Genomic DNA, 22,760 nt, shown 5'->3' on the forward strand with positions numbered 1-22,760 from the left:
GCTGAGAGGTGTGTGTGATACAGTGTGTGTGATACGTGGTAGTGTGTGTGATACAATGTGTACAGGGCATAATGTGTGATAGTGTGTGTAATGTATGATACAATTTGTGCTGAGAGGTGTGTGTGATACAGTGTGTGTGTGTGATACGTGGTAGTGTGTGTGATACAATGTGTACAGGGCATAATGTGTGATAGTGTGTGTAATGTATGATACAATTTGTGCTGAGAGGTGCGTGTGTGGTACAGTGTGTGATGTGTTGTAGTGTGTGTGATAATATGTACAGTGCATAATGTGTGATAGTGTGTGTAATGTATGATACAATTTGTGCTGAGAGGTGTGTGTGATACAGTGTGTGTGTGTGATACGTGGTAGTGTGTGTGTGATACAATGTCTACAGGGCATAATGTGTGATAGTGTGTGTAATGTATGATACAATTTGTGCTGAGAGGTGTGTGTGATACAGTGTGCGTGTGTGATACGTGGTAGTGTGTGTGATACAATGTGTACAGGGCATAATGTGTGATAGTGTGTGTAATGTATGATACAATGTGTCCTGAGAGGTGTGTGTGATACAGTGTGTGTGTGTGTGATACGTGGTAGTGTGTGTGATACAATGTGTACAGGGCATAATGTGTGATAGTGTGTGTAATGTATGATACAATTTGTGCTGAGAGGTGTGTGTGATACAGTGTGTGTGTGTGATACGTGGTAGTGTGTGTGTGATACAATGTGTACAGGGCATAATGTGTGATAGTGTGTGTAATGTATGATACAATTTGTGCTGAGAGGTGCGTGTGTGGTACAGTGTGTGATGTGTTGTAGTGTGTGTGATAATATGTACAGTGCATAATGTGTGATAGTGTGTGTAATGTATGATACAATTTGTGCTGAGAGGTGTGTGTGATACAGTGTGTGTGTGTGATACGTGGTAGTGTGTGTGTGATACAATGTGTACAGGGCATAATGTGTGATAGTGTGTGTAATGTATGATACAATTTGTGCTGAGAGGTGCGTGTGTGATCTGTTGTAGTGTGTGTGATAATATGTACAGTGCATAATGTGTGATAGTGTGTGTAATGTATGATACAATTTGTGCTGAGAGGTGTGTGTGATACAGTGTGTGTGTGTGATACGTGGTAGTGTGTGTGTGATACAATGTGTACAGGGCATAATGTGTGATAGTGTGTGTAATGTATGATACAATTTGTGCTGATAGGTGTGTGTGATACAGTGTGCGTGTGTGATACGTGGTAGTGTGTGTGATACAATGTGTACAGGGCATAATGTGTGATAGTGTGTGTAATGTATGATACAATGTGTCCTGAGAGGTGTGTGATACAGTGTGCGTGTGTGACACAGTGTGTGAAGTGTGGTAGTGTGTGTGATAATATGTACAGTGCATAATGTGTGATAGTGTGTGTAATGTATGATACAATTTGTGCTGAGAGGTGTGTGATACAGTGTGTGTGATGTGTGGTAGTGTGTGTGTGAAACAATGTGTACAGTGTGCATAATGTGTGATACAGTGTGTGTAATGTATGATACAATGTGTGCTGTGAGGTGTGTAATACAGTGTGTGTGTGACACAGTGAGTGATGTGTGTGTGAAACAATGTGTACAGTGTGCATAATGTGTGATAGTGTGTGATACAGTGTGTGTAATGTATGATACAATGCATACCTCCCAACATGACCCATGCCAGGAGGGACAAATTACTCTGCTTCTGGACTTTTTCTCTTAATGTATGATTGCCATCACCTGTGTTGAACAGGTTCACTAATAAGAAAGGTGTTTCTCCACAGGTGATGGCAATCATTAATTAAGAGGAAAGTCCAGGGGCAGAGTGTTGTGTCCCTCCTGGAGAGGGTCATGTTGGGAGGTATGCAATGTGTGCTGTGAGGTGTGTGATACAGTGTGTGATGTGTGAACAATGTGTACAGTGTGCATAATGTGTGATACAGTGTGTGTAATGTATGATACAATGTGTGCTGTGAGGTGTGTGATACAGTGTGTGTGTGACACAGTGTGTGATGTGTGAACAATGTGTACAGTGTGCATAATGTGTGATACAGTGTGTGTAATGTATGATACAATGTGTGCTGTGAGGTGTGTGATACAGTGTGTGTGTGACACACAGTGTGTGATGTGTGAACAATGTGTACAGTGTGCATAATGTGTGATACAGTGTGTGTAATGTATGATACAATGTGTGCTGTGAGGTGTGTGATACAGTGTGTGTGTGACACAGTGTGTGATGTGTGAACAATGTGTACAGTGTGCATAATGTGTGATACAGTGTGTGTAATGTATGATACAATGTGTGCTGTGAGGTGTGTGATACAGTGTGTGTGTGACACAGTGTGTGATGTGTGAACAATGTGTACAGTGTGCATAATGTGTGATACAGTGTGTGTAATGTATGATGCAATGTGTGCTGTGAGGTGTGTGATAGTGTGTGATGTACGTGTAGTACAGAGATACTAGGGCAGCCACATTGGTCTCTCTGCATTTTGGGAAACGTAGTTTTACACTCTGATCACAACACACTGAGATACTTGCACTCCCATCATGCATCAGGACAAGGCTCAAGTCCCAGCAGCCACAGCGCGGCTCCTAGACCCCGCCCTGTCATCTAGTCTCAGCCTGACCGTACATCGTATGGAGACTCCTTATATACAGGTAGTGCTCATCTATATACTGTAATACAGGGCATCCTTATATACAGGTAGTGCTCATCTATATACTGTGTACTGTAATACAGGGTGCCCCTTATATACAGGTAGTGCTCATCTATATGCTGTGTACTGTAATACAGGGCATCCTTATATACAGGTAGTGCTCATCTATATACTGTGTACTGTAATACAGGGCATCCTTATATACAGGTAGTGCTCATCTATATACTATGTACTGTAATACAGGGCATCCTTATATACAGGTAGTGCTCATCTATATACTGTGTACTGTAATACAGGGCATCCTTATATACAGGTAGTGTTCATCTATATACTGTGTACTGTAATACAGGGCATCCTTATATACAGGTAGTGCTCATCTATATACAGGGTACTGTAATACAGGGCATCCTTATATACAGGTAGTGCTCATCTATATGCTGTGTACTGTAATACAGGGCATCCTTATATACAGGTAGTGCTCATCTATATACTGTGTACTGTAATACAGGGCATCCTTATATACAGGTAGTGCTCATCTATATACTATGTACTGTAATACAGGGCATCCTTATATACAGGTAGTGTTCATCTATATACTGTGTACTGTAATACAGGGCATCCTTATATACAGGTAGTGCTCATCTATATACAGGGTACTGTAATACAGGGCATCCTTATATACAGGTAGTGCTCATCTATATACTGTAATACAGGGCATCCTTATATACAGGTAGTGCTCATCTATATACAGGGTACTGTAATACAGGGCATCCTTATATACAGGTAGTGCTCATCTATATACTGTAATACAGGGCATCCTTATATACAGGTAGTGCTCATCTATATACTGTGTACTGTAATACAGGGTGCCCCTTATATACAGGTAGTGCTCATCTATATGCTGTGTACTGTAATACAGGGCATCCTTATATACAGGTAGTGCTCATCTATATGCTGTGTACTGTAATACAGGGCATCCTTATATACAGGTAGTGCTCATCTATATACTGTGTACTGTAATACAGGGCATCCTTATATACAGGTAGTGCTCATCTATATACTATGTACTGTAATACAGGGCATCCTTATATACAGGTAGTGTTCATCTATATACTGTGTACTGTAATACAGGGCATCCTTATATACAGGTAGTGCTCATCTATATACAGGGTACTGTAATACAGGGCATCCTTATATACAGGTAGTGCTCATCTATATACTGTAATACAGGGCATCCTTATATACAGGTAGTGCTCATCTATATACTGTGTACTGTAATACATGGTGCCCCTTATATACAGCTAGTGTTCATCTATGTACTGTGTACTGTAATACAGGGCATCCTTATATGCAGGTAGTGTTCATCTATATACTGTGTACTGTAATACAGGGCATCCTTATATGCAGGTAGTGCTCATCTATATACTGTGTACTGTAATACAGGGCATCCTTATATACAGGTAGTGTTCATCTATATACTGTGTACTGTAATACAGGGCATCCTTATATACAGGTAGTGCTCAGCTATATACCGTGTACTGTAATACAGGGCATCCTTATATACAGGTAGTGCTCATCCTACATGCTGTGTACTGTCATACAGGGAATCCTTATATACAGGTAGTGTTCATCTATATACCGTGTACTGTAATACAGGGCATCCTTATATACAGGTAGTGCTCATCTACATGCTGTGTACTGTCATACAGGGCATCCTTATATACAGGTAGTGCTCCTCTACGTACTGTAATACAGGGCATCCTTATATACAGGTAGTGCTCATCTACATGCTGTGTACTGTCATACAGGACATCCTTATATACAGGTAGTGCTCATCTATATACCGTGTACTGTAATGCAGGGCATCCTTATATACAGGTAGTGCTCATCTATATACTGTGTACTGTAATGCAGGGCATCCTTATATACAGGTAGTGCTCATCTATATGCTGTGTACTGTAATACAGGGCATCCTTATATACAGGTAGTGCTCATCTATATACTGTGTACTGTAATACAGGGCATCCTTATATACAGGTACTGCTCATCTATATACTGTGTACTGTAATACAGGGCATCCTTATATACAGGTAGTGTTCATCTATATACTGTGTACTGTAATACAGGGCATCCTTATATACAGGTAGTGCTCATCTATATACAGGGTACTGTAATACAGGGCATCCTTATATACAGGTAGTGCTCATCTATATACTGTAATACAGGGCATCCTTATATACAGGTAGGGCTCATCTATATAGTGTGTACTGTAATACAGTGCACTATTATATACAGGTAGTGTTCATCTACATGCTGTGTACTGTAATACAGGGCATCCTTATATACAGGTAGTGCTCATCTATATACTGTGTACTGTAATACAGGGTGCCCCTCATATACAGGTAGTGCTTATCTATGTACTGTGTACTGTAATACAGGGCATCCTTATATACAGGTAGTGCTCATCTATATACTGTGTACTGTAATACAGGGCATCCTTATATACAGGTAGTACTCATCTACATGCTGTGTACTGTCATACAGGGCATCCTTATATACAGGTAGTGCTCCTATACGTACTGTGTACTGTAATACAGGGCATCCTTATATACAGGTAGTGCTCATCTACATGCTGTGTACTGTCATACAGGGCATCCTTATATACAGGTAGTGCTCATCTATATACCGTGTACTGTAATATAGGGCATCCTTATATACAGGTACTGCTCATCTATGTACTTTTTACTGTAATACAGGGCATCCTTATATACAGGTAGTGCTCATCTATATACTGTGTACTGTAATACAGTGCACCCTTATATACAGGTAGTGTTCATCTACATGCTGTGTACTGTAATACAGGGCATCCTTATATACAGGTAGTGCTAATCTATATACTGTGTACTGTAATACAGGGTGCCCAGTATATACAGGTAGTGCTCATCTATATACTGTGTACTGTAATACAGGGTGCCCAGTATATACAGGTAGTGCTCATCTATATACTGTGTACTGTAATACAGGGCATCAGTATATAGATGAGCACTACCTGTATATAAGACAGGTAGTGCTCATCTATATACTGTGTACTGTAATACAGTGCACCCTTATATACAGGTAGTGTTCATCTACATGCTGTGTACTGTAATACAGGGCATCCTTATATACAGGTAGTGCTCATCTATATACTGTGTACTGTAATACAGGGTGCCCCTCATATACAGGTAGTGCTTATCTATGTACTGTGTACTGTAATACAGGGCATCTTTATATACAGGTAGTGCTCATCTATATACTGTGTACTGTAATACAGGGCATCCTTATATACAGGTAGTGTTCATCTATATACTGTAATACAGGGCATCCTTATATACAGGTAGTGTTCATCTATATACTGTGTACTGTAATACAGGGCATACTTATATGCAGGTAGTGCTCATCTATATACTGTGTACTGTAATACAGGGCATCCTTATATACAGGTAGTGTTCATCTATATACTGTGTACTGTAATACAGGGCATCCTTATATACAGGTAGTGCTCATCTACATGCTGTGTACTGTAATACAGTGCACCCTTATATACAGGTAGTGTTCATCTATATACTGTGTAATGTAATACAGTGCACCCTTATATACAGGTAGTGTTCATCTATATACTGTGTACTGTAATACAGGGCATCCTTATATACAGGTAGTGCTCATCTATATACTGTGTACTGTAATACAGGGCATCCTTATATGCAGGTAGTGCTAATCTATATACTGTGTACTGTAATACAGGGCATCCTTATATACAGGTAGTGTTCATCTATATACTGTGTACTGTAATACAGGGCATCCTTATATACAGGTAGTGTTCATCTATATACTGTGTACTGTAATACAGGGCATCCTTATATACAGGTAGTGCTCATCTATATACTGTGTACTGTAATACAGGGCATCCTTATATACAGGTAGTGTTCATCTATATACCGTGTACTGTAATACTGGGCATCCTTATATACAGGTAGTGCTCATCTATATACCGTGTACTGTAATACAGGGCATCCTTATATACAGGTAGTGCTCATCTATGTACTTTGTACTGTAATACAGGGCATCCTTATATACAGGTAGTGCTCATCTATATACTGTGTACTGTAATACAGGGCATTCTTATATACAGGTGCTGCTCATCTATATACTGTGTACTGTAATACAGGGCATCCTTATATACAGGTGCTGCTCATCTATATACTGTGTACTGTAATACAGGGCATCCTTATATACAGGTAGTGCTCATCTATATACTGTGTACTGTAATACAGGGCATCCTTATATACAGGTACTGCTCATCTATATGCTGTGTACTGTAATACAGGGCATCCTTATATACAGGTAGTGCTCATCTACATACTGTAATACAGGGGACCCTCATATACAGGTAGTGTTCATCTATATACTGTGTACTGTAATACAGGGCATCCTTATATACAGGTAGTGCTCATCTATATACTGTGTACTGTAATACAGGGCATCCTTAAATACAGGTACTGCTCATCTATATGCTGTGTACTGTAATACAGGGCATCCTTATATACAGGTAGTGCTCATCTATATACTGTGTACTGTAATACAGGGCATCCTTATATACAGGTACTGCTCATCTATATACTGTGTACTGTAATACAGGGCATCCTTATATACAGGTACTGCTCATCTATATGCTGTGTACTGTAATACAGGGGACCCTCATATACAGGTAGTGCTTATCTAATACAGGGGACCCCGCAACAAGTAGCACATCATCCTCTATATACTGGGATATAGGTGCCCCCTTACATCGTCTGTAGGTAGTGTTGTAGCAAAGTCTCTGAATTAGGGATATACGTCATTATTTAATTAATAAATCATTCTAATAAAAATCATTACTAGTGTTCATTCTAGCACCGCCAGCTTTGAAAACCTATGCAGTTCCTCTTCCCTGCCTGCGGTGTCGTTGTCTGCTGTATTGCTTCTGGCACAGTGTGGTCTGTATATCAGCACTGGTATGCAAACCAGATCTGTGCTAGAAACACAACAGCAAACAGCGACACCTCAGGCAGGGAACAGGAACTGCATGGGGTTTCAAAGCTGGCGGTGCTAGTCTGAACACTAATTACTGTTCATAATTATTAAGCAAAGAAAGTGGAATGGCAAATGAACAAACTTGTACAATGCTATCATGAAATTTATGGAAAAAAGAAAAAGCGCTACTTATAGGTTAGTTGGGCGCCCACTATAGTTAGTACGCTCATACCCCCACTATCCATGTCGGCATGAAGTTGATTTTACATAGTGTGGCGAGCGGACGCAGAAAACTAAGCAAATTGCTTAGTGGGCGACAACTAACATATAAGTACCTTAAAAGCAAACCACACTCACGGGATTCTTCTGAAAAGCTGCACCCAGTATCACTCCACCTACAAATTCTGCAATTTCCTTGCCATCATCTCCCTTACCTGAGCCCTCAACAACTCCGGGTAACCCTGCTGAGGACACCAATGATGATGGTACTGAACTGTAGTATGAATGTCTTTTTTGTTTTTCCATCTTTTGATTTATTTTCTCTATGCAAGTTATGCAAAGTAAAAAAGCTTGCAAATAAAACAGTTATGTTAATAAAGCTTAAAAAATGCAAAGTCAAGCAAAATAAGTATGTTTAAAAAGCATACTTATTGCAAAAATAAAAATATACTAATTAAAAGAAGTTATGCAAAGTAATACAAGTATAATTTTCTTTAGAAGCGTACTTTACTTGTATTATATGTTTTTATATACGTTCGTTTAACTACCAACTCGCTTAACGACCGGGTCGCAGGAACCAAACCCGGTCGTTAAGTGAGGAATGTCTGTGTAGTGATGTAAGCATTATATTACGTCCCTGGGACGTTCCGAGGGGAGGCCTCTGGGGCGGATAATTGAATGATTTTGGTTAGAACCTAGCAGTTCGTTAAAGATCTTAGTGAGCACATCAATAAGGCCACTTTGAGGGATGTCTTCTGAAATCCACGTGACCCTCAAGTTGTTTCACCTTCCCCTGTTGTCCAAATCGTCCAAACAATGTTGCATATCAGAAATAAGTCAGGATTGGTGATGTACAATATTTATGACTGACAACTGAATCCTTATGATCTTTAAGCGTCACCACCCTCTCACCTAATTGAGGGCCTTATTCTAGTTCACTCTTTCTGACAAAAAAGAGTTTCTTGTCAGAAAGAGTGAACTAGAATAAGGCCATGAGTGAGGTCAGATTGAATAATGTCCAAGCAGATTTTCACAGCATACTTTGTTCTCTGTTCCAAGGACAGCAAGTCCTGCTGGAGATCCATTCTAGTCGGCAGGGTAAGGAGATGGGCGAGTATTTCCCCCATCCCAGCATCCACCGCTGAGCGTGCATGAGGATGGGGAGAGAGTGCCCGATAATTGCAGCCCCTCTAAGTTGTCTGAGGCCATTGGAGATGTCGTTGGTTGATCACGAGGAGGAAGAGACTGAGGAAAGTATGGATGGCAGCTTGTGATGAGTGTTAAACGGGAATAGCTGCAGATTTCTTATTGGTGCGTCTTCTCGTCATAGGGTGTTCAGAGATTGTGGCTGTGCCTATGATTTAGGAGTGGTATGAGGTAGAAAGGTGATGGAAAAGGTGTTGATGGTCACTTTCCCCCCATTAGGACATGGCTGGCGAGCCTATATATCTTCGGCTTTCCCTGGTAAGAAATATCCTAAGCAAGTAGGTTATCACAGGCCACCACAGGAGGGAGCTCCAACACATGAAATATAGGACTGCGTATTCTGTGCGGAAGAATATACTTCTATGTAGCCTGTCACCAACCACAGTATGTCATTTATACAGGAAAATGCAGCTTTATCCGGGTTACAATAGTGTGGCCTTGACTGTGGGGCAGAGCGAAGGCAGAGAGTCACAGTCTGCAGTGGTTTGGTCCCTTAGTAGCCACAAATAGCCTTTAAATGCAGTACTGGGCAATCACCAGAGGAGGCCAAGGGTCCCAACCAAACAGCAAGGTCCCAGGGGGTAGACTGCCCTTCACAGGAGCCTGGGAACTCACCCGGAGGAGTGCCTGGTAGCCGCCAGCTGGGCAGGGATCGGCAGTGTACTGTGACAAGCAGGAGCCACACTTCACCCCTCTCAGCTCAGGCAAGATGGCCGCCGGCCGGAGCCTCTGGGCAACATCTTCACCCCCTGGCCGGACTTCTGTTGAGCAGCCTTGTGGACACTGTAGGAGCAGGAGGGTCTCACTAGGGGCAGGCATCACCCAGCCCCCGCACAGAGCGAGGATCTGAGCGGTCCCAACAGTGTGGAGCCCCTGATGGGGAGGAATTTCAGCAGGGTCCCTGGTGCATATAGTGGGCAACCCGCAACCCGCAGGAAAAAGAAGTACCCGTCCCCCAGCTCTGCAGCACAGACCCACAAAGGCAGGGTGTTCTGGCAGAGAGGAGACAGTTCTGTAGAGTGTTTAGGCAGGAGCTTCTGAAAAAACATGTCCAGCCAGGTAACCAGTCAAGCCACACCTCCCTCATTATAGCTAATTTAAAGGTTAGGGAGGAGTGAGGAATTTGTAACCAGTGTTATACCTAATACAAAGGTGAGGAAGAAACCAGCACAAGATTTATACCTAATATAAAGGTGAGAGAAGATGCCACAACCAGTGTTATACCTGATATAAAGCAGTAAGGAAGCTGCCACCAGTGTTATACCTAATATAAAGGTGAGGTAGGAATGAGGAAGCCTCCTCCAGTGTTATACCTAATATCAAGGTGAGGGAGGAGTGAGGAAGCCACCAGTATTATACCTAATACAAAGGTGAGGGAGGAATGAGGAAGCCTCCTCCAGTGTTATACCTAATATCAAGGTGAGGGAGGAAACCACCACCACCAGTGTTATACCTAATATCAAGGTGAGGGAGGAAACCAACACAAGATTTATACCTAACATAAAGGTGAGAGAGCATGCCACCACCAGTGTTATACCTAATATATACCTAATATAAAGGTGAGTGAGGAAGCCACCAGTGTTATACCTAATATAAAGGTGAGGGAGGAGTGAGGAAGCCTCCTCCAGTGTTATACCTAATATCAAGGTGAGGGAGGAATGAGGAAGCCACCACCAGTGTTATACCTAATATAAAGGTGAGGGAGGAGTGAGGAAGCCACCACCAGTGTTATACCTAATATAAAGGTGAGGGAGGAGTGAGGAAGCCACCACCAGTGTTATACCTAATATAAAGGTGAGGAAGCCACCAGTGTTATACCTAATATAAAGGTGAGGGAGGAGTGAGGAAGCCTCCTCCAGTGTTATACCTAATATCAAGGTGAGGGAGGAATGAGGAAGCCACCACCAGTGTTATACCTAATATAAAGGTGAGGGAGGAATGAGGAAGCTGCCACCAGTGTTATACCTAATATCAAGGTGAGGGAGGAGTGAGGAAGCCACCACCAGTGTTATACCTAATATAAAGGTGGGGAAGCCACCACCAGTATTATACCTAATATAAAGGTGGGGGAGGATGACCCCACCAATGTTATACCTAATATAAAGGTGAGGGAGGAGTGAGGAAGCCACCACCCGTGTTATACCTAATATAAAGGTGAACGAGGAGTGAGGAAGCCACCAGTGTTATACCTAATATAAAGGTGAGGGAGGAGTGAGAAAGCCGCCACCAGTGTTATACCGAATATAAAGGTGAGGGAGGAGTGAGGAAGCCGCCACCCGTGTTATACCTAATATAAAGGTGAGGGAGGAGTGAGGAAGCCGCCACCAGTGTTATACCTAATATAAAGGTGAGTGAGGAATGAGGAAGCCACCACCAGTGTTATACCTAATATAAAGGTGAGGGAGGAATGAGGAAGCCACCACCAGTGTTATACCTAATATAAAGGTGAGGAAGCCACCACCAGTGTTATACCTAATATAAAGGTGAGGGAGGAGTGAGGAAGCCGCCACCAGTGTTATACCTAATATAAAGGTGAGGAAGCCACCACCAGTGTTATACCTAATATAAAGGTGAGGGAGGAATGAGGAAGCCACCACCAGTGTTATACCTAATATAAAGGTGAGGGAGGAATGAGGAAGCCACCACCAGTGTTATACCTAATATAAAGGTGAGGGAGGAATGAGGAAGCCACCACCAGTGTTATACCTAATATAAAGGTGAGGGAGGAATGAGGAAGCCACCACCAGTGTTATACCTAATATAAAGGTGAGGAAGCCACCACCAGTGTTATACCTAATATAAAGGTGAGGGAGGAATGAGGAAGCCACCACCAGTGTTATACCTAATATAAAGGTGAGGGAGGAATGAGGAAGCCACCACCAGTGTTATACCTAATATAAAGGTGAGGAAGCCACCACCAGTGTTATACCTAATATAAAGGTGAGGGAGGAGTGAGGAAGCCGCCACCAGTGTTATACCTAATATAAAGGTGAGGGAGGAGTGAGGAAGCCGCCACCAGTGTTATACCGAATATAAAGGTGAGGGAGGAGTGAGGAAGCCGCCACCCGTGTTATACCTAATATAAAGGTGAGGGAGGAGTGAGGAAGCCGCCACCAGTGTTATACCTAATATAAAGGTGAGGGAGGAGTGAGGAAGCCGCCACCAGTGTTATACCTAATATAAAGGTGAGGGAGGAATGAGGAAGCCGCCACCAGTGTTATACCTAATATAAAGGTGAGGGAGGAATGAGGAAGCCACCACCAGTGTTATACCTAATATAAAGGTGAGGAAGCCACCACCAGTGTTATACCTAATATAAAGGTGAGGAAGCCACCACCAGTGTTATACCTAATATAAAGGTGAGGGAGGAGTGAGGAAGCCACCACCAGTGTTATACCTAATATAAAGGTGAGGGAGGAGTGAGGAAGCCACCACCAGTGTTATACCTAATATAAAGGTGAGGAAGCCACCAGTGTTATACCTAATATAAAGGTGAGGGAGGAGTGAGGAAGCCTCCTCCAGTGTTATACCTAATATCAAGGTGAGGGAGGAATGAGGAAGCCACCACCAGTGTTATACCTAATATAAAGGTGAGGGAGGAATGAGGAAGCCACCAGTGTTATACCTAATATCAAGGTGAGGGAGGAGTGAGGAAGCCACCACCAGTGTTATACCTAATATAAAGGTGGGGAAGCCACCACCAGTATTATACCTAATATAAAGGTGAGGGAGGATGACACCACCAGTGTTATACCTAATATAAAGGTGAGGGAGGAGTGAGGAAGCCACCACCCGTGTTATACCTAATATAAAGGTGAACGAGGAGTGAGGAAGCCACCAGTGTTATACCTAATATAAAGGTGAGGGAGGAGTGAGGAAGCCGCCACCAGTGTTATACCGAATATAAAGGTGAGGGAGGAGTGAGGAAGCCACCACCCGTGTTATACCTAATATAAAGGTGAACGAGGAGTGAGGAAGCCACCAGTGTTATACCTAATATAAAGGTGAGGGAGGAGTGAGGAAGCCGCCACCAGTGTTATACCGAATATAAAGGTGAGGGAGGAGTGAGGAAGCCGCCACCAGTGTTATACCTAATATAAAGGTGAGGGAGGAATGAGGAAGCCACCACCAGTGTTATACCTAATATAAAGGTGAGGGAGGAATGAGGAAGCCACCACCAGTGTTATACCTAATATAAAGGTGAGGAAGCCACCACCAGTGTTATACCTAATATAAAGGTGAGGGAGGAGTGAGGAAGCCGCCACCAGTGTTATACCTAATATAAAGGTGAGGGAGGAATGAGGAAGCCACCACCAGTGTTATACCTAATATAAAGGTGAGGAAGCCACCACCAGTGTTATACCTAATATAAAGGTGAGGGAGGAATGAGGAAGCCACCACCAGTGTTATACCTAATATAAAGGTGAGGGAGAAATGAGGAAGCCACCACCAGTGTTATACCTAATATAAAGGTGAGGAAGCCACCACCAGTGTTATACCTAATATAAAGGTGAGGGAGGAGTGAGGAAGACGCCACCAGTGTTATACCTAATATAAAGGTGAGGGAGGAGTGAGGAAGCCGCCACCAGTGTTATACCTAATATAAAGGTGAGGGAGGAGTGAGGAAGCCGCCACCAGTGTTATACCTAATATAAAGGTGAGGGAGGAATGAGGAAGCCACCACCAGTGTTATACCTTATATAAAGGTGAGGGAGGAATGAGGAAGCCACCACCAGTGTTATACCTAATATAAAGGTGAGGAAGCCACCACCAGTGTTATACCTAATATAAAGGTGAGGAAGCCACCACCAGTGTTATACCTAATATAAAGGTGAGGGAGGAGTGAGGAAGCCGCCACCAGTGTTATACCTAATATAAAGGTGAGGGAGGAATGAGGAAGCCACCACCAGTGTTATACCTAATATAAAGGTGAGGAAGCCACCACCAGTGTTATACCTAATATAAAGGTGAGGGAGGAATGAGGAAGCCACCACCAGTGTTATACCTAATATAAAGGTGAGGGAGGAATGAGGAAGCCACCACCAGTGTTATACCTAATATAAAGGTGAGGAAGCCACCACCAGTGTTATACCTAATATAAAGGTGAGGGAGGAATGAGGAAGCCACCACCAGTGTTATACCTAATATAAAGGTGAGGGAGGAGTGAGGAAGCCGCCACCCGTGTTATACCTAATATAAAGGTGAGGGAGGAGTGAGGAAGCCGCCACCAGTGTTATACCTAATATAAAGGTGAGGGAGGAGTGAGGAAGCCGCCACCAGTGTTTTACCTAATATAAAGGTGAGGGAGGAATGAGGAAGCCACCACCAGTGTTATACCTAATATAAAGGTGAGGGAGGAATGAGGAAGCCACCACCAGTGTTATACCTAATATAAAGGTGAGGAAGCCACCACCAGTGTTATACCTAATATAAAGGTGAGGAAGCCGCCACCAGTGTTATACCTAATATAAAGGTGAGGGAGGAGTGAGGAAGCCACCACCAGTGTTATACCTAATATAAAGGTGAGGGAGGAGTGAGGAAGCCACCACCAGTGTTATACCTAATATAAAGGTGAGGAAGCCACCACCAGTGTTATACCTAATATAAAGGTGAGGGAGGAGTGAGGAAGCCACCACCAGTGTTATACCTAATATAAAGGTGAGGGAGGAGTGAGGAAGCCGCCACCAGTGTTATACCGAATATAGAGGTGAGGGAGGAGTGAGGAAGCCGCCACCCGTGTTATACCTAATATAAAGGTGAGGGAGGAGTGAGGAAGCTGCCACCAGTGTTATACCTAATATAAAGGTGAGGGAGGAATGAGGAAGCCACCACCAGTGTTATACCTAATATAAAGGTGAGGGAGGAATGAGGAAGCCACCACCAGTGTTATACCTAATATAAAGGTGAGGAAGCCACCACCAGTGTTATACCTAATATAAAGGTGAGGGAGGAGTGAGGAAGCCGCCACCAGTGTTATACCTAATATAAAGGTGAGGGAGGAGTGAGGAAGCCGCCACCAGTGTTATACCTAATATAAAGGTGAGGGAGGAATGAGGAAGCCACCACCAGTGTTATACCTAATATAAAGGTGAGGGAGGAATGAGGAAGCCACCACCAGTGTTATACCTAATATAAAGGTGAGGAAGCCACCACCAGTGTTATACCTAATATAAAGGTGAGGAAGCCACCACCAGTGTTATACCTAATATAAAGGTGAGGGAGGAGTGAGGAAGCCGCCAACAGTGTTATACCTAATATAAAGGTGAGGGAGGAGTGAGGAAGCCGCCACCAGTGTTATACCGAATATAAAGGTGAGGGAGGAGTGAGAAAGCCGCCACCAGTGTTATACCTAATATAAAGGTGAGGGAGGAGTGAGGAAGCCGCCACCAGTGTTATACCTAATATAAAGGTGAGGGAGGAATGAGGAAGCCACCACCAGTGTTATACCTAATATAAAGGTGAGGGAGGAATGAGGAAGCCACCACCAGTGTTATACCTAATATAAAGGTGAGGGAGGAATGAGGAAGCCACCGCCAGTGTTATACCTAATATAAAGGTGAGGAAGCCACCACCAGTGTTATACCTAATATAAAGGTGAGGAAGCCACCACCAGTGTTATACCTAATATAAAGGTGAGGGAGGAGTGAGGAAGCCACCACCAGTGTTATACCTAATATAAAGGTGAGGGAGGAGTGAGGAAGCCACCACCAGTGTTATACCTAATATAAAGGTGAGGAAGCCACCACCAGTGTTATACCTAATATAAAGGTGAGGGAGGAGTGAGGAAGCCGCCACCAGTGTTATACCTAATATAAAGGTGAGGGAGGAGTGAGGAAGCCGCCACCAGTGTTATACCGAATATAAAGGTGAGGGAGGAGTGAGGAAGCCGCCACCCGTGTTATACCTAATATAAAGATGAGGGAGGAATGAGGAAGCCACCACCAGTGTTATACCTAATATAAAGGTGAGGGAGGAATGAGGAAGCCACCACCAGTGTTATACCTAATATAAAGGTGAGGAAGCCACCACCAGTGTTATACCTAATATAAAGGTGAGGGAGGAGTGAGGAAGCCGCCACCAGTGTTATACCTAATATAAAGGTGAGGGAGGAGTGAGGAAGCCGCCACCAGTGTTATACCTAATATAAAGGTGAGGGAGGAATGAGGAAGCCACCACCAGTGTTATACCTAATATAAAGGTGAGGGAGGAATGAGGAAGCCACCACCAGTGTTATACCTAATATAAAGGTGAGGGAGGAGTGAGGAAGCCGCCACCAGTGTTATACCTAATATAAAGGTGAGGGAGGAGTGAGGAAGCCGCCACCAGTGTTATACCGAATATAAAGGTGAGGAAGCCGCCACCAGTGTTATACCGAATATAAAGGTGAGGGAGGAGTGAGGAAGCCGCCACCAGTGTTATACCTAATATAAAGGTGAGGGAGGAGTGAGGAAGCCACCACCAGTGTTATACCTAATATAAAGGTGAGGGAGGAGTGAGGAAGCGGCCACCAGTGTTATACCTAATATAAAGGTGAGGGAGGAGTGAGGAAGCCGCCACCCGTGTTATACCTAATATAAAGGTGAGGGAGGAGTGAGGAAGCCGCCACCAGTGTTATACCTAATATAAAGGTGAGGGAGGAGTGAGGAAGCCGCCACCAGTGTTATACCTAATATAAAGGTGAGGGAGGAGTGAGGAAGCCGCCACCAGTGTTATACCTAATATAAAGGTGAGTGAGGAATGAGGAAGCCACCACCAGTGTTATACCTAATATAAAGGTGAGGGAGGAATGAGGAAGCCACCACCAGTGTTATACCTAATATAAAGGTGAGGAAGCCACCACCAGTGTTATACCTAATATAAAGGTGAGGGAGGAGTGAGGAAGCCGCCACCAGTGTTATACCTAATATAAAGGTGAGGGAGGAGTGAGGAAGCCGCCACCAGTGTTATACCTAATATAAAGGTGAGGGAGGAATGAGGAAGCCACCACCAGTGTTATACCTAATATAAAGGTGAGGGAGGAATGAGGAAGCCACCACCAGTGTTATACCTAATATAAAGGTGAGGAAGCCACCACCAGTGTTATACCTAATATAAAGGTGAGGAAGCCGCCACCAGTGTTATACCTAATATAAAGGTGAGGGAGGAATGAGGAAGCCACCACCAGTGTTATACCTAATATAAAAGTGAGGGAGGAATGAGGAAGCCACCACCAGTGTTATACCTAATATAAAGGTGAGGAAGCCACCACCAGTGTTATACCTAATATAAAGGTGAGGAAGCCACCACCAGTGTTATACCTAATATAAAGGTGAGGGAGGAGTGAGGAAGCCACCACCAGTGTTATACCTAATATAAAGGTGAGGGAAGAGTGAGGAAGCCGCCACCAGTTTTATACCTAATATAAAGGTGAGGGAGGGATTAGGAAGATGCCCTGCCCCGCCCCTCCTCCCTTTCCTGGCTCTCAAGGTTAGAATCTTTTCATGTCAACCTCTTTTTAGTTAAAACCTTGTCCATGTTGACCTTTTGGGGTCAACTTAGATACTCTCCACCCAATGATCCACACATATAGGAGCCACCAGTATTATACCTAATTCCCTTTTCCTTTCCCAGGGGGAGATGTGACATTGGCGCCTATACCGGGCTCCTAATCATTCAGAGGAGTTGACTGAACAAGGAAATAATGCAAAGTTTATGTCAGGTGAGTGTTGCCCAGGCTTCTACACTATTAATATCAAGGGACAAGTAAAATGTTGAATGGTAGTTATTTGCGGACTCACAGATTTAGGTGGAGCCATGTGATTTGTTGCTGATACTTTAGTTAAAGGTTACACGATTCTGCTACATGTATGCTAGGGGGTGCATAACTTTCCAGTGGTCACAATGCCCCCTACTCTGTGTCCCAGCTTCCACAGCCCTGGCTTGGTGTCACAGTCCCCGCTCTGTTACAGCCCCGCTCTATGTTACAGCCCCTGCTCTGTGTCCCATCCGCCGCCCTCGATCAGTGTCACAGCCACCACAGCTCGGTGTCCGCCCCCACTCTGTCCACTCCACCCTCTCCATACAGGAGGAAACAGTGTCTTCCTCCTTTGCAGGGCCTGATTCTAAGTGAGCACCCTGTGGTGGCTTGTTAGTGCAATGAACAGTGCCACAGTCTCTCAGGCGTCCCGTTAGTATGGTGGGGATGAGTTCGGCCGGCAAACCCTTTGGATCCTCAGATAACGTGTTTCACCGCACTTCAGCCAGTTTTTTTCAAATCTCTTCATTTGAAACCCTGCATAAAAAAACCCACAGCACTAGCGGCCGTACATTGCACTAGAAAGCCGCCACAGGGAGACGCTTTACACTGGCTACACTACAAGCCGGGCGGATTTGTGACAGCATCAGCAGCAGTGCCTTGGCCACCAGCGGTGAGATGCTGTACGGTGGCTGCGGGTACAGGCCGGGAGAAAGGGCTGCTGCTGCCAGTATGTGTGAATCCCTATACAGGCAGGAGACACCACTCATACAAAAGTATCATCTGAGACTGCTACTGATACCACCAACTGGTAACGATGAATCATTCTTATTACCGGAGATTACAGTCTCCCATTGTGACACTGTTGGAGTATGTGTTGAGCACTAAGTACCTGCTGGCCAATTTATATCTGCTTACCAATAAAGATATTATTATTATTTTTTTAAATGACTCATTACGACTGATAGTAATTATTTATTGTGTGGTTGATTCCTCCCGGGAGGCATCAACCAATTGTTTTTCAATGAACATAGTTATTGTGACATCATTGAGTAATACTGTGATGTTATGTTTGTTCGTCTTTATTAAAATATTTTTTAGATTGTGAATTGGTTCCGTGTGTACTTTTGTGCGCCCCACACAGCCCACTGTTTTAGGAGGCCATATTGTAGCAGCTGTAGGGCTGTTGTGATGTATATTCTCCTGATGCTGCAAGTTGGACCCACATCAGTATTATGGCTCAGAACCAGACCCTGATCCTCCTCCATACTTCTAGAACCACAGATCTCCAGACACAGTATCATTATTGCATGTTACCGTTTTCCTGCAGGTTGCTGCTCAGTGTCTCCGGTGGCAGGTGATGGGATCCGGGGTCTTGCCATATACTTAGTCATGGCACACAGAGCCCTGGGACTGTATGGTAGGTATTCCCTATTGGGAGAGGATATATTGTATAATATATATCCCATGTGTTATCTGGGACTATGCTCCAAGTGCCCCAGGAGAGTCCATCAGCCCCAGTGGAGAGTGCCCCCCCTTGGGTGAGTCTTGTGTTTGATAGGATTCAAATAGATGTTCTTACCTAATTAATCATTTAAAAAGCTGGAATTTCTAAATGCAATAAATTATTAAATTATTAGCCAGTAAGTAGTTAATAAAGAAATAACACTGTATTTCTTGTGCGCATACAATGATTTCTTGATCTGGATGGAGTAGGGAGTGCTCTTTGTGTGTGTGTGTGTGTGTGTGTGTGTATATGTGTATGTATATACATATATATATATATATATATATATATATATATATATATATATGTGTGTGTGTATGGATGTATGTGTGTGTGTGTGTGTGTGTGTGTGTGTGTATATATATATATATATATATATATATATATATATATATATATATATATATATATATATATATATATATATATATAGACTGTGGTGGGTGTGGACGTAGCACTCCAGACATTGTAGTAATCCCCAAAAAATTTTTTGCAGACAAGCAACGTTTCAATGCATGTGCATTTTCGTCAGGCTTCGTCAGGAGCCTGACGAAAATGCACATGCATTGAAACGTTGCTTGTCTGCAAATAATTTTTTGGGGATTACTACAATGTCTGGAGTGCTACGTCCACACCCGCCACAGTCTACATAACCTTTGACGGGGCACCCGACCAGCTACAGCAGCAGGGCAGTGTGCTCAGCCACACCAAACAAGTATATATATATATAGATAGATAGATAGATAGATAGATAGATAGATAGATAGATAGATAGATAGGATGGTGGCACTGGCAGACTTGATGAAAAAAATTCAGGGTGCTTTAATTCACATCACAGCAAAACAAAAGTATGCATGGGTGTCCGACGTTTCGGGGGTGTCTCCCCGTTTTCTGCACCTTGAAAACGGGGAGACACCCCCGAAACGTCGGACACCCATGCATACTTTTGTTTTGCTGTGATGTGAATTAAAGCACCCTGAATTTTTTTCATCAAGTCTGCCAGTGCCACCATCACCATACTTTCTATCTATCTACCTGTTTGTATTGGAAGGCATGACAGCATACTTCACGAGGGAAGAGTGCCGGTCCGTTATCACTGTGTATATATATATATATATATATATATATATATATATATATATATATATATATATATATGTAGAATGAAAAAATCAGCGGCACTCGGAGACTGAAGAATCAGGTGAATGAATCTGGAATATTTATTCCATGTGCAGTGTATATATAGTTCTTTGGCCAGGATGCAGACAGCGGCACTCTTCTGGATTTTTAAAGTGCTTTAATAGTGCTCCAACGTTTCGGGGTTCAAGCCCCCGTCTTCAAGGAGAAAAACAACAGTGATACAACATTTGATTAGGTCCTACCTTAAATACCAGAGGCAGGAGGCGTGCAAGTGCGGTCCGTCCGTGGCTCGCGTCTCAGCAGACTTCTGGGTTGCGCGTGACATCGTCGGCGTCAGCGTTGCTAGGCTTCCCTGCTCGATGTGTTTATAATCACCCTGGGTTACTACTGTGCTGCGGCCACGGAGGGAGCTGTGTGAATTGGAAAGACATTGTATAAAACATACATTTATAGTGCTGAGAGATTGCACATTGCGTATATCTTTATTGCATGTTGCAGATAACAATTGATGGATGCTCATTTTGGGGCTTTCATACATCCCGCTGGTTCATTCTATGGTAGCTTTTCCTGAAATATGAAAATATTACACCAATGCACTCTAAATAACAAGAAATAATACAGTGGGGGAAAGATTTCTGGGTTATTAAATAAATATATTCCATGAGAGTCTTTCATTTAACCCCTTTGGATTACAAGTGTCCAGAAGGTATATCCATTTCATTTCCCTTTGAAGTAGGGGGCACGCTCGGTCTCCGCCTCTCTGCTTGGGTGGGATGTGATCTATGATGATGTGTTTCAGGTCCGAGATTGAGTGCCCTTTCTCTAGGAAATGGCGTGCAACGGGTTGATCTGATTTTTTCTTTGTGATTGCTGCTTTTATCGCAGACCGATGTTGTGCCATTCTTTCTCGGACTGTACATATAATAATCCAGGAGGTTGGAGGCACTCGGACAAAAAACATCAAAGCCAGGCGTCAGGTAGACATAGCTGTATTCAGCGCCAAGCGCTTTCGAGGTTAACACCTCTTCCTCAGGGCACAGCATGTATGCTTGCCGGCTTTGATGTTTTTTGTCCGAGTTCCTCCAAGCTCCTGGATTACTGCATTATAACTCCTGGAGTGCACCGGAAAAGTTGAATGTATCAGAGTGCCGACATAAGCGATATATATATAATCTCTTATATATTTGGCTACATCTGTCAATCATTCTGGGCGGGGTCACACATGAAACTCCACCCCCCGCCCAGTGTTATCCACACAGCCCACAGATAATACACAAATGTGGCTGACAAATATAAGAGATTTCTATTTTTTATTTTTCATTTTCATCTACACACATACATAATAAAAAAGAAAAAAAATCGGACATATAAGAACACATATACAGAGTACAGAAAAAAAGAAAAAAAAAAGATATATATAAGGATTTATATAAATACATAAATAAATAGATCAATATACATTTAACATAAAAAATACCCAGGCAGATGAATAGACCAGAGAACCTTGGCACAATCGTTTACATAAATACTGTGGAGAGGCATGCGATCAGAGTTCTAGCCCCATTCCCCCCTTACTTCTATCTCTCCTTCTCCTTACCCACCCTCCCCCTTTCTTTCCCTTCCCTCGCTCTTCCCTTCCTTTACTTCCCTATTTCTGTGCCCTCCCTCTCTAATTGTAGTGCACCTTAAAATATGTGATTACTATGTGATTGTTCGGCGCACCTGCTATGTGCGTATGTAGTTTGTGTTTGTTTATGTGCTTCTTGTGTGTTTCTTATGTGTTTCCTATGTGTTTCTTGTGTGTTTTTTTTTTTTTTTATGTGTTTCTTGTGTTTTTGTGTTCCCTGTTCTTCTATTCATATGTGTACCTTGTGTTCTTGTGGTTCGTGAGGTGATCTTAATTAATTTCTTTACCCCTTCCCTTCCCCCCTCCCTCTCCACCCTCCCTTATTTCTGACCCCATCTCTCTTCTACCTTATCTATACATCCCTGATCGTTTCCATCTGAACGAGAAGAGAAAAAAAAAAAAAAAAACCCTTCCTTCACCTTCTTTTCTACTTAGACTATACACCTTGACTTTATATTCCTTTGGCCGGTTTACATTTAACTTTTTAGGTTTATCTTTAACCCTTTTTTTTTTTTTTTAACACCAGCCAGCATTACAGATTCAACATAAAAAAAATTTCATCTTTTAACTAAGGAGCATGGACAATTCATCAGCCTA

At 43.0% G+C, this 22,760-nt stretch overlaps 1 protein-coding gene across 2 annotated transcripts in view; it reads left to right on the plus strand.

The window, feature by feature from the left end:
• Positions 1-2,584: 2,584 nt before the first annotated feature.
• Positions 2,585-22,760, plus strand: part of LOC146064952 (uncharacterized) — a 64,068-nt gene continuing 43,892 nt past the window's right edge. The window contains exons 1-2 of one of the 2 annotated variants that reach the window (XM_083179007.1): positions 2,585-2,679; positions 17,766-17,853. In XM_083179007.1, the coding sequence (XP_083035133.1) occupies positions 17,847-17,853 (7 nt within the window). In that variant the 5' untranslated portion in view covers positions 2,585-2,679; positions 17,766-17,846. The remainder of the gene's footprint in view (positions 2,680-17,765; positions 17,854-22,760) is intronic. The other variant, XM_083179008.1, reaches the window with a different exon arrangement.

This window comes from Crinia signifera, chromosome 3 (genome assembly GCF_055691185.1).
Source record: "Crinia signifera chromosome 3, ASM5569118v1, whole genome shotgun sequence".
NCBI classification, from domain to species: Eukaryota; Metazoa; Chordata; class Amphibia; order Anura; family Myobatrachidae; genus Crinia; species Crinia signifera.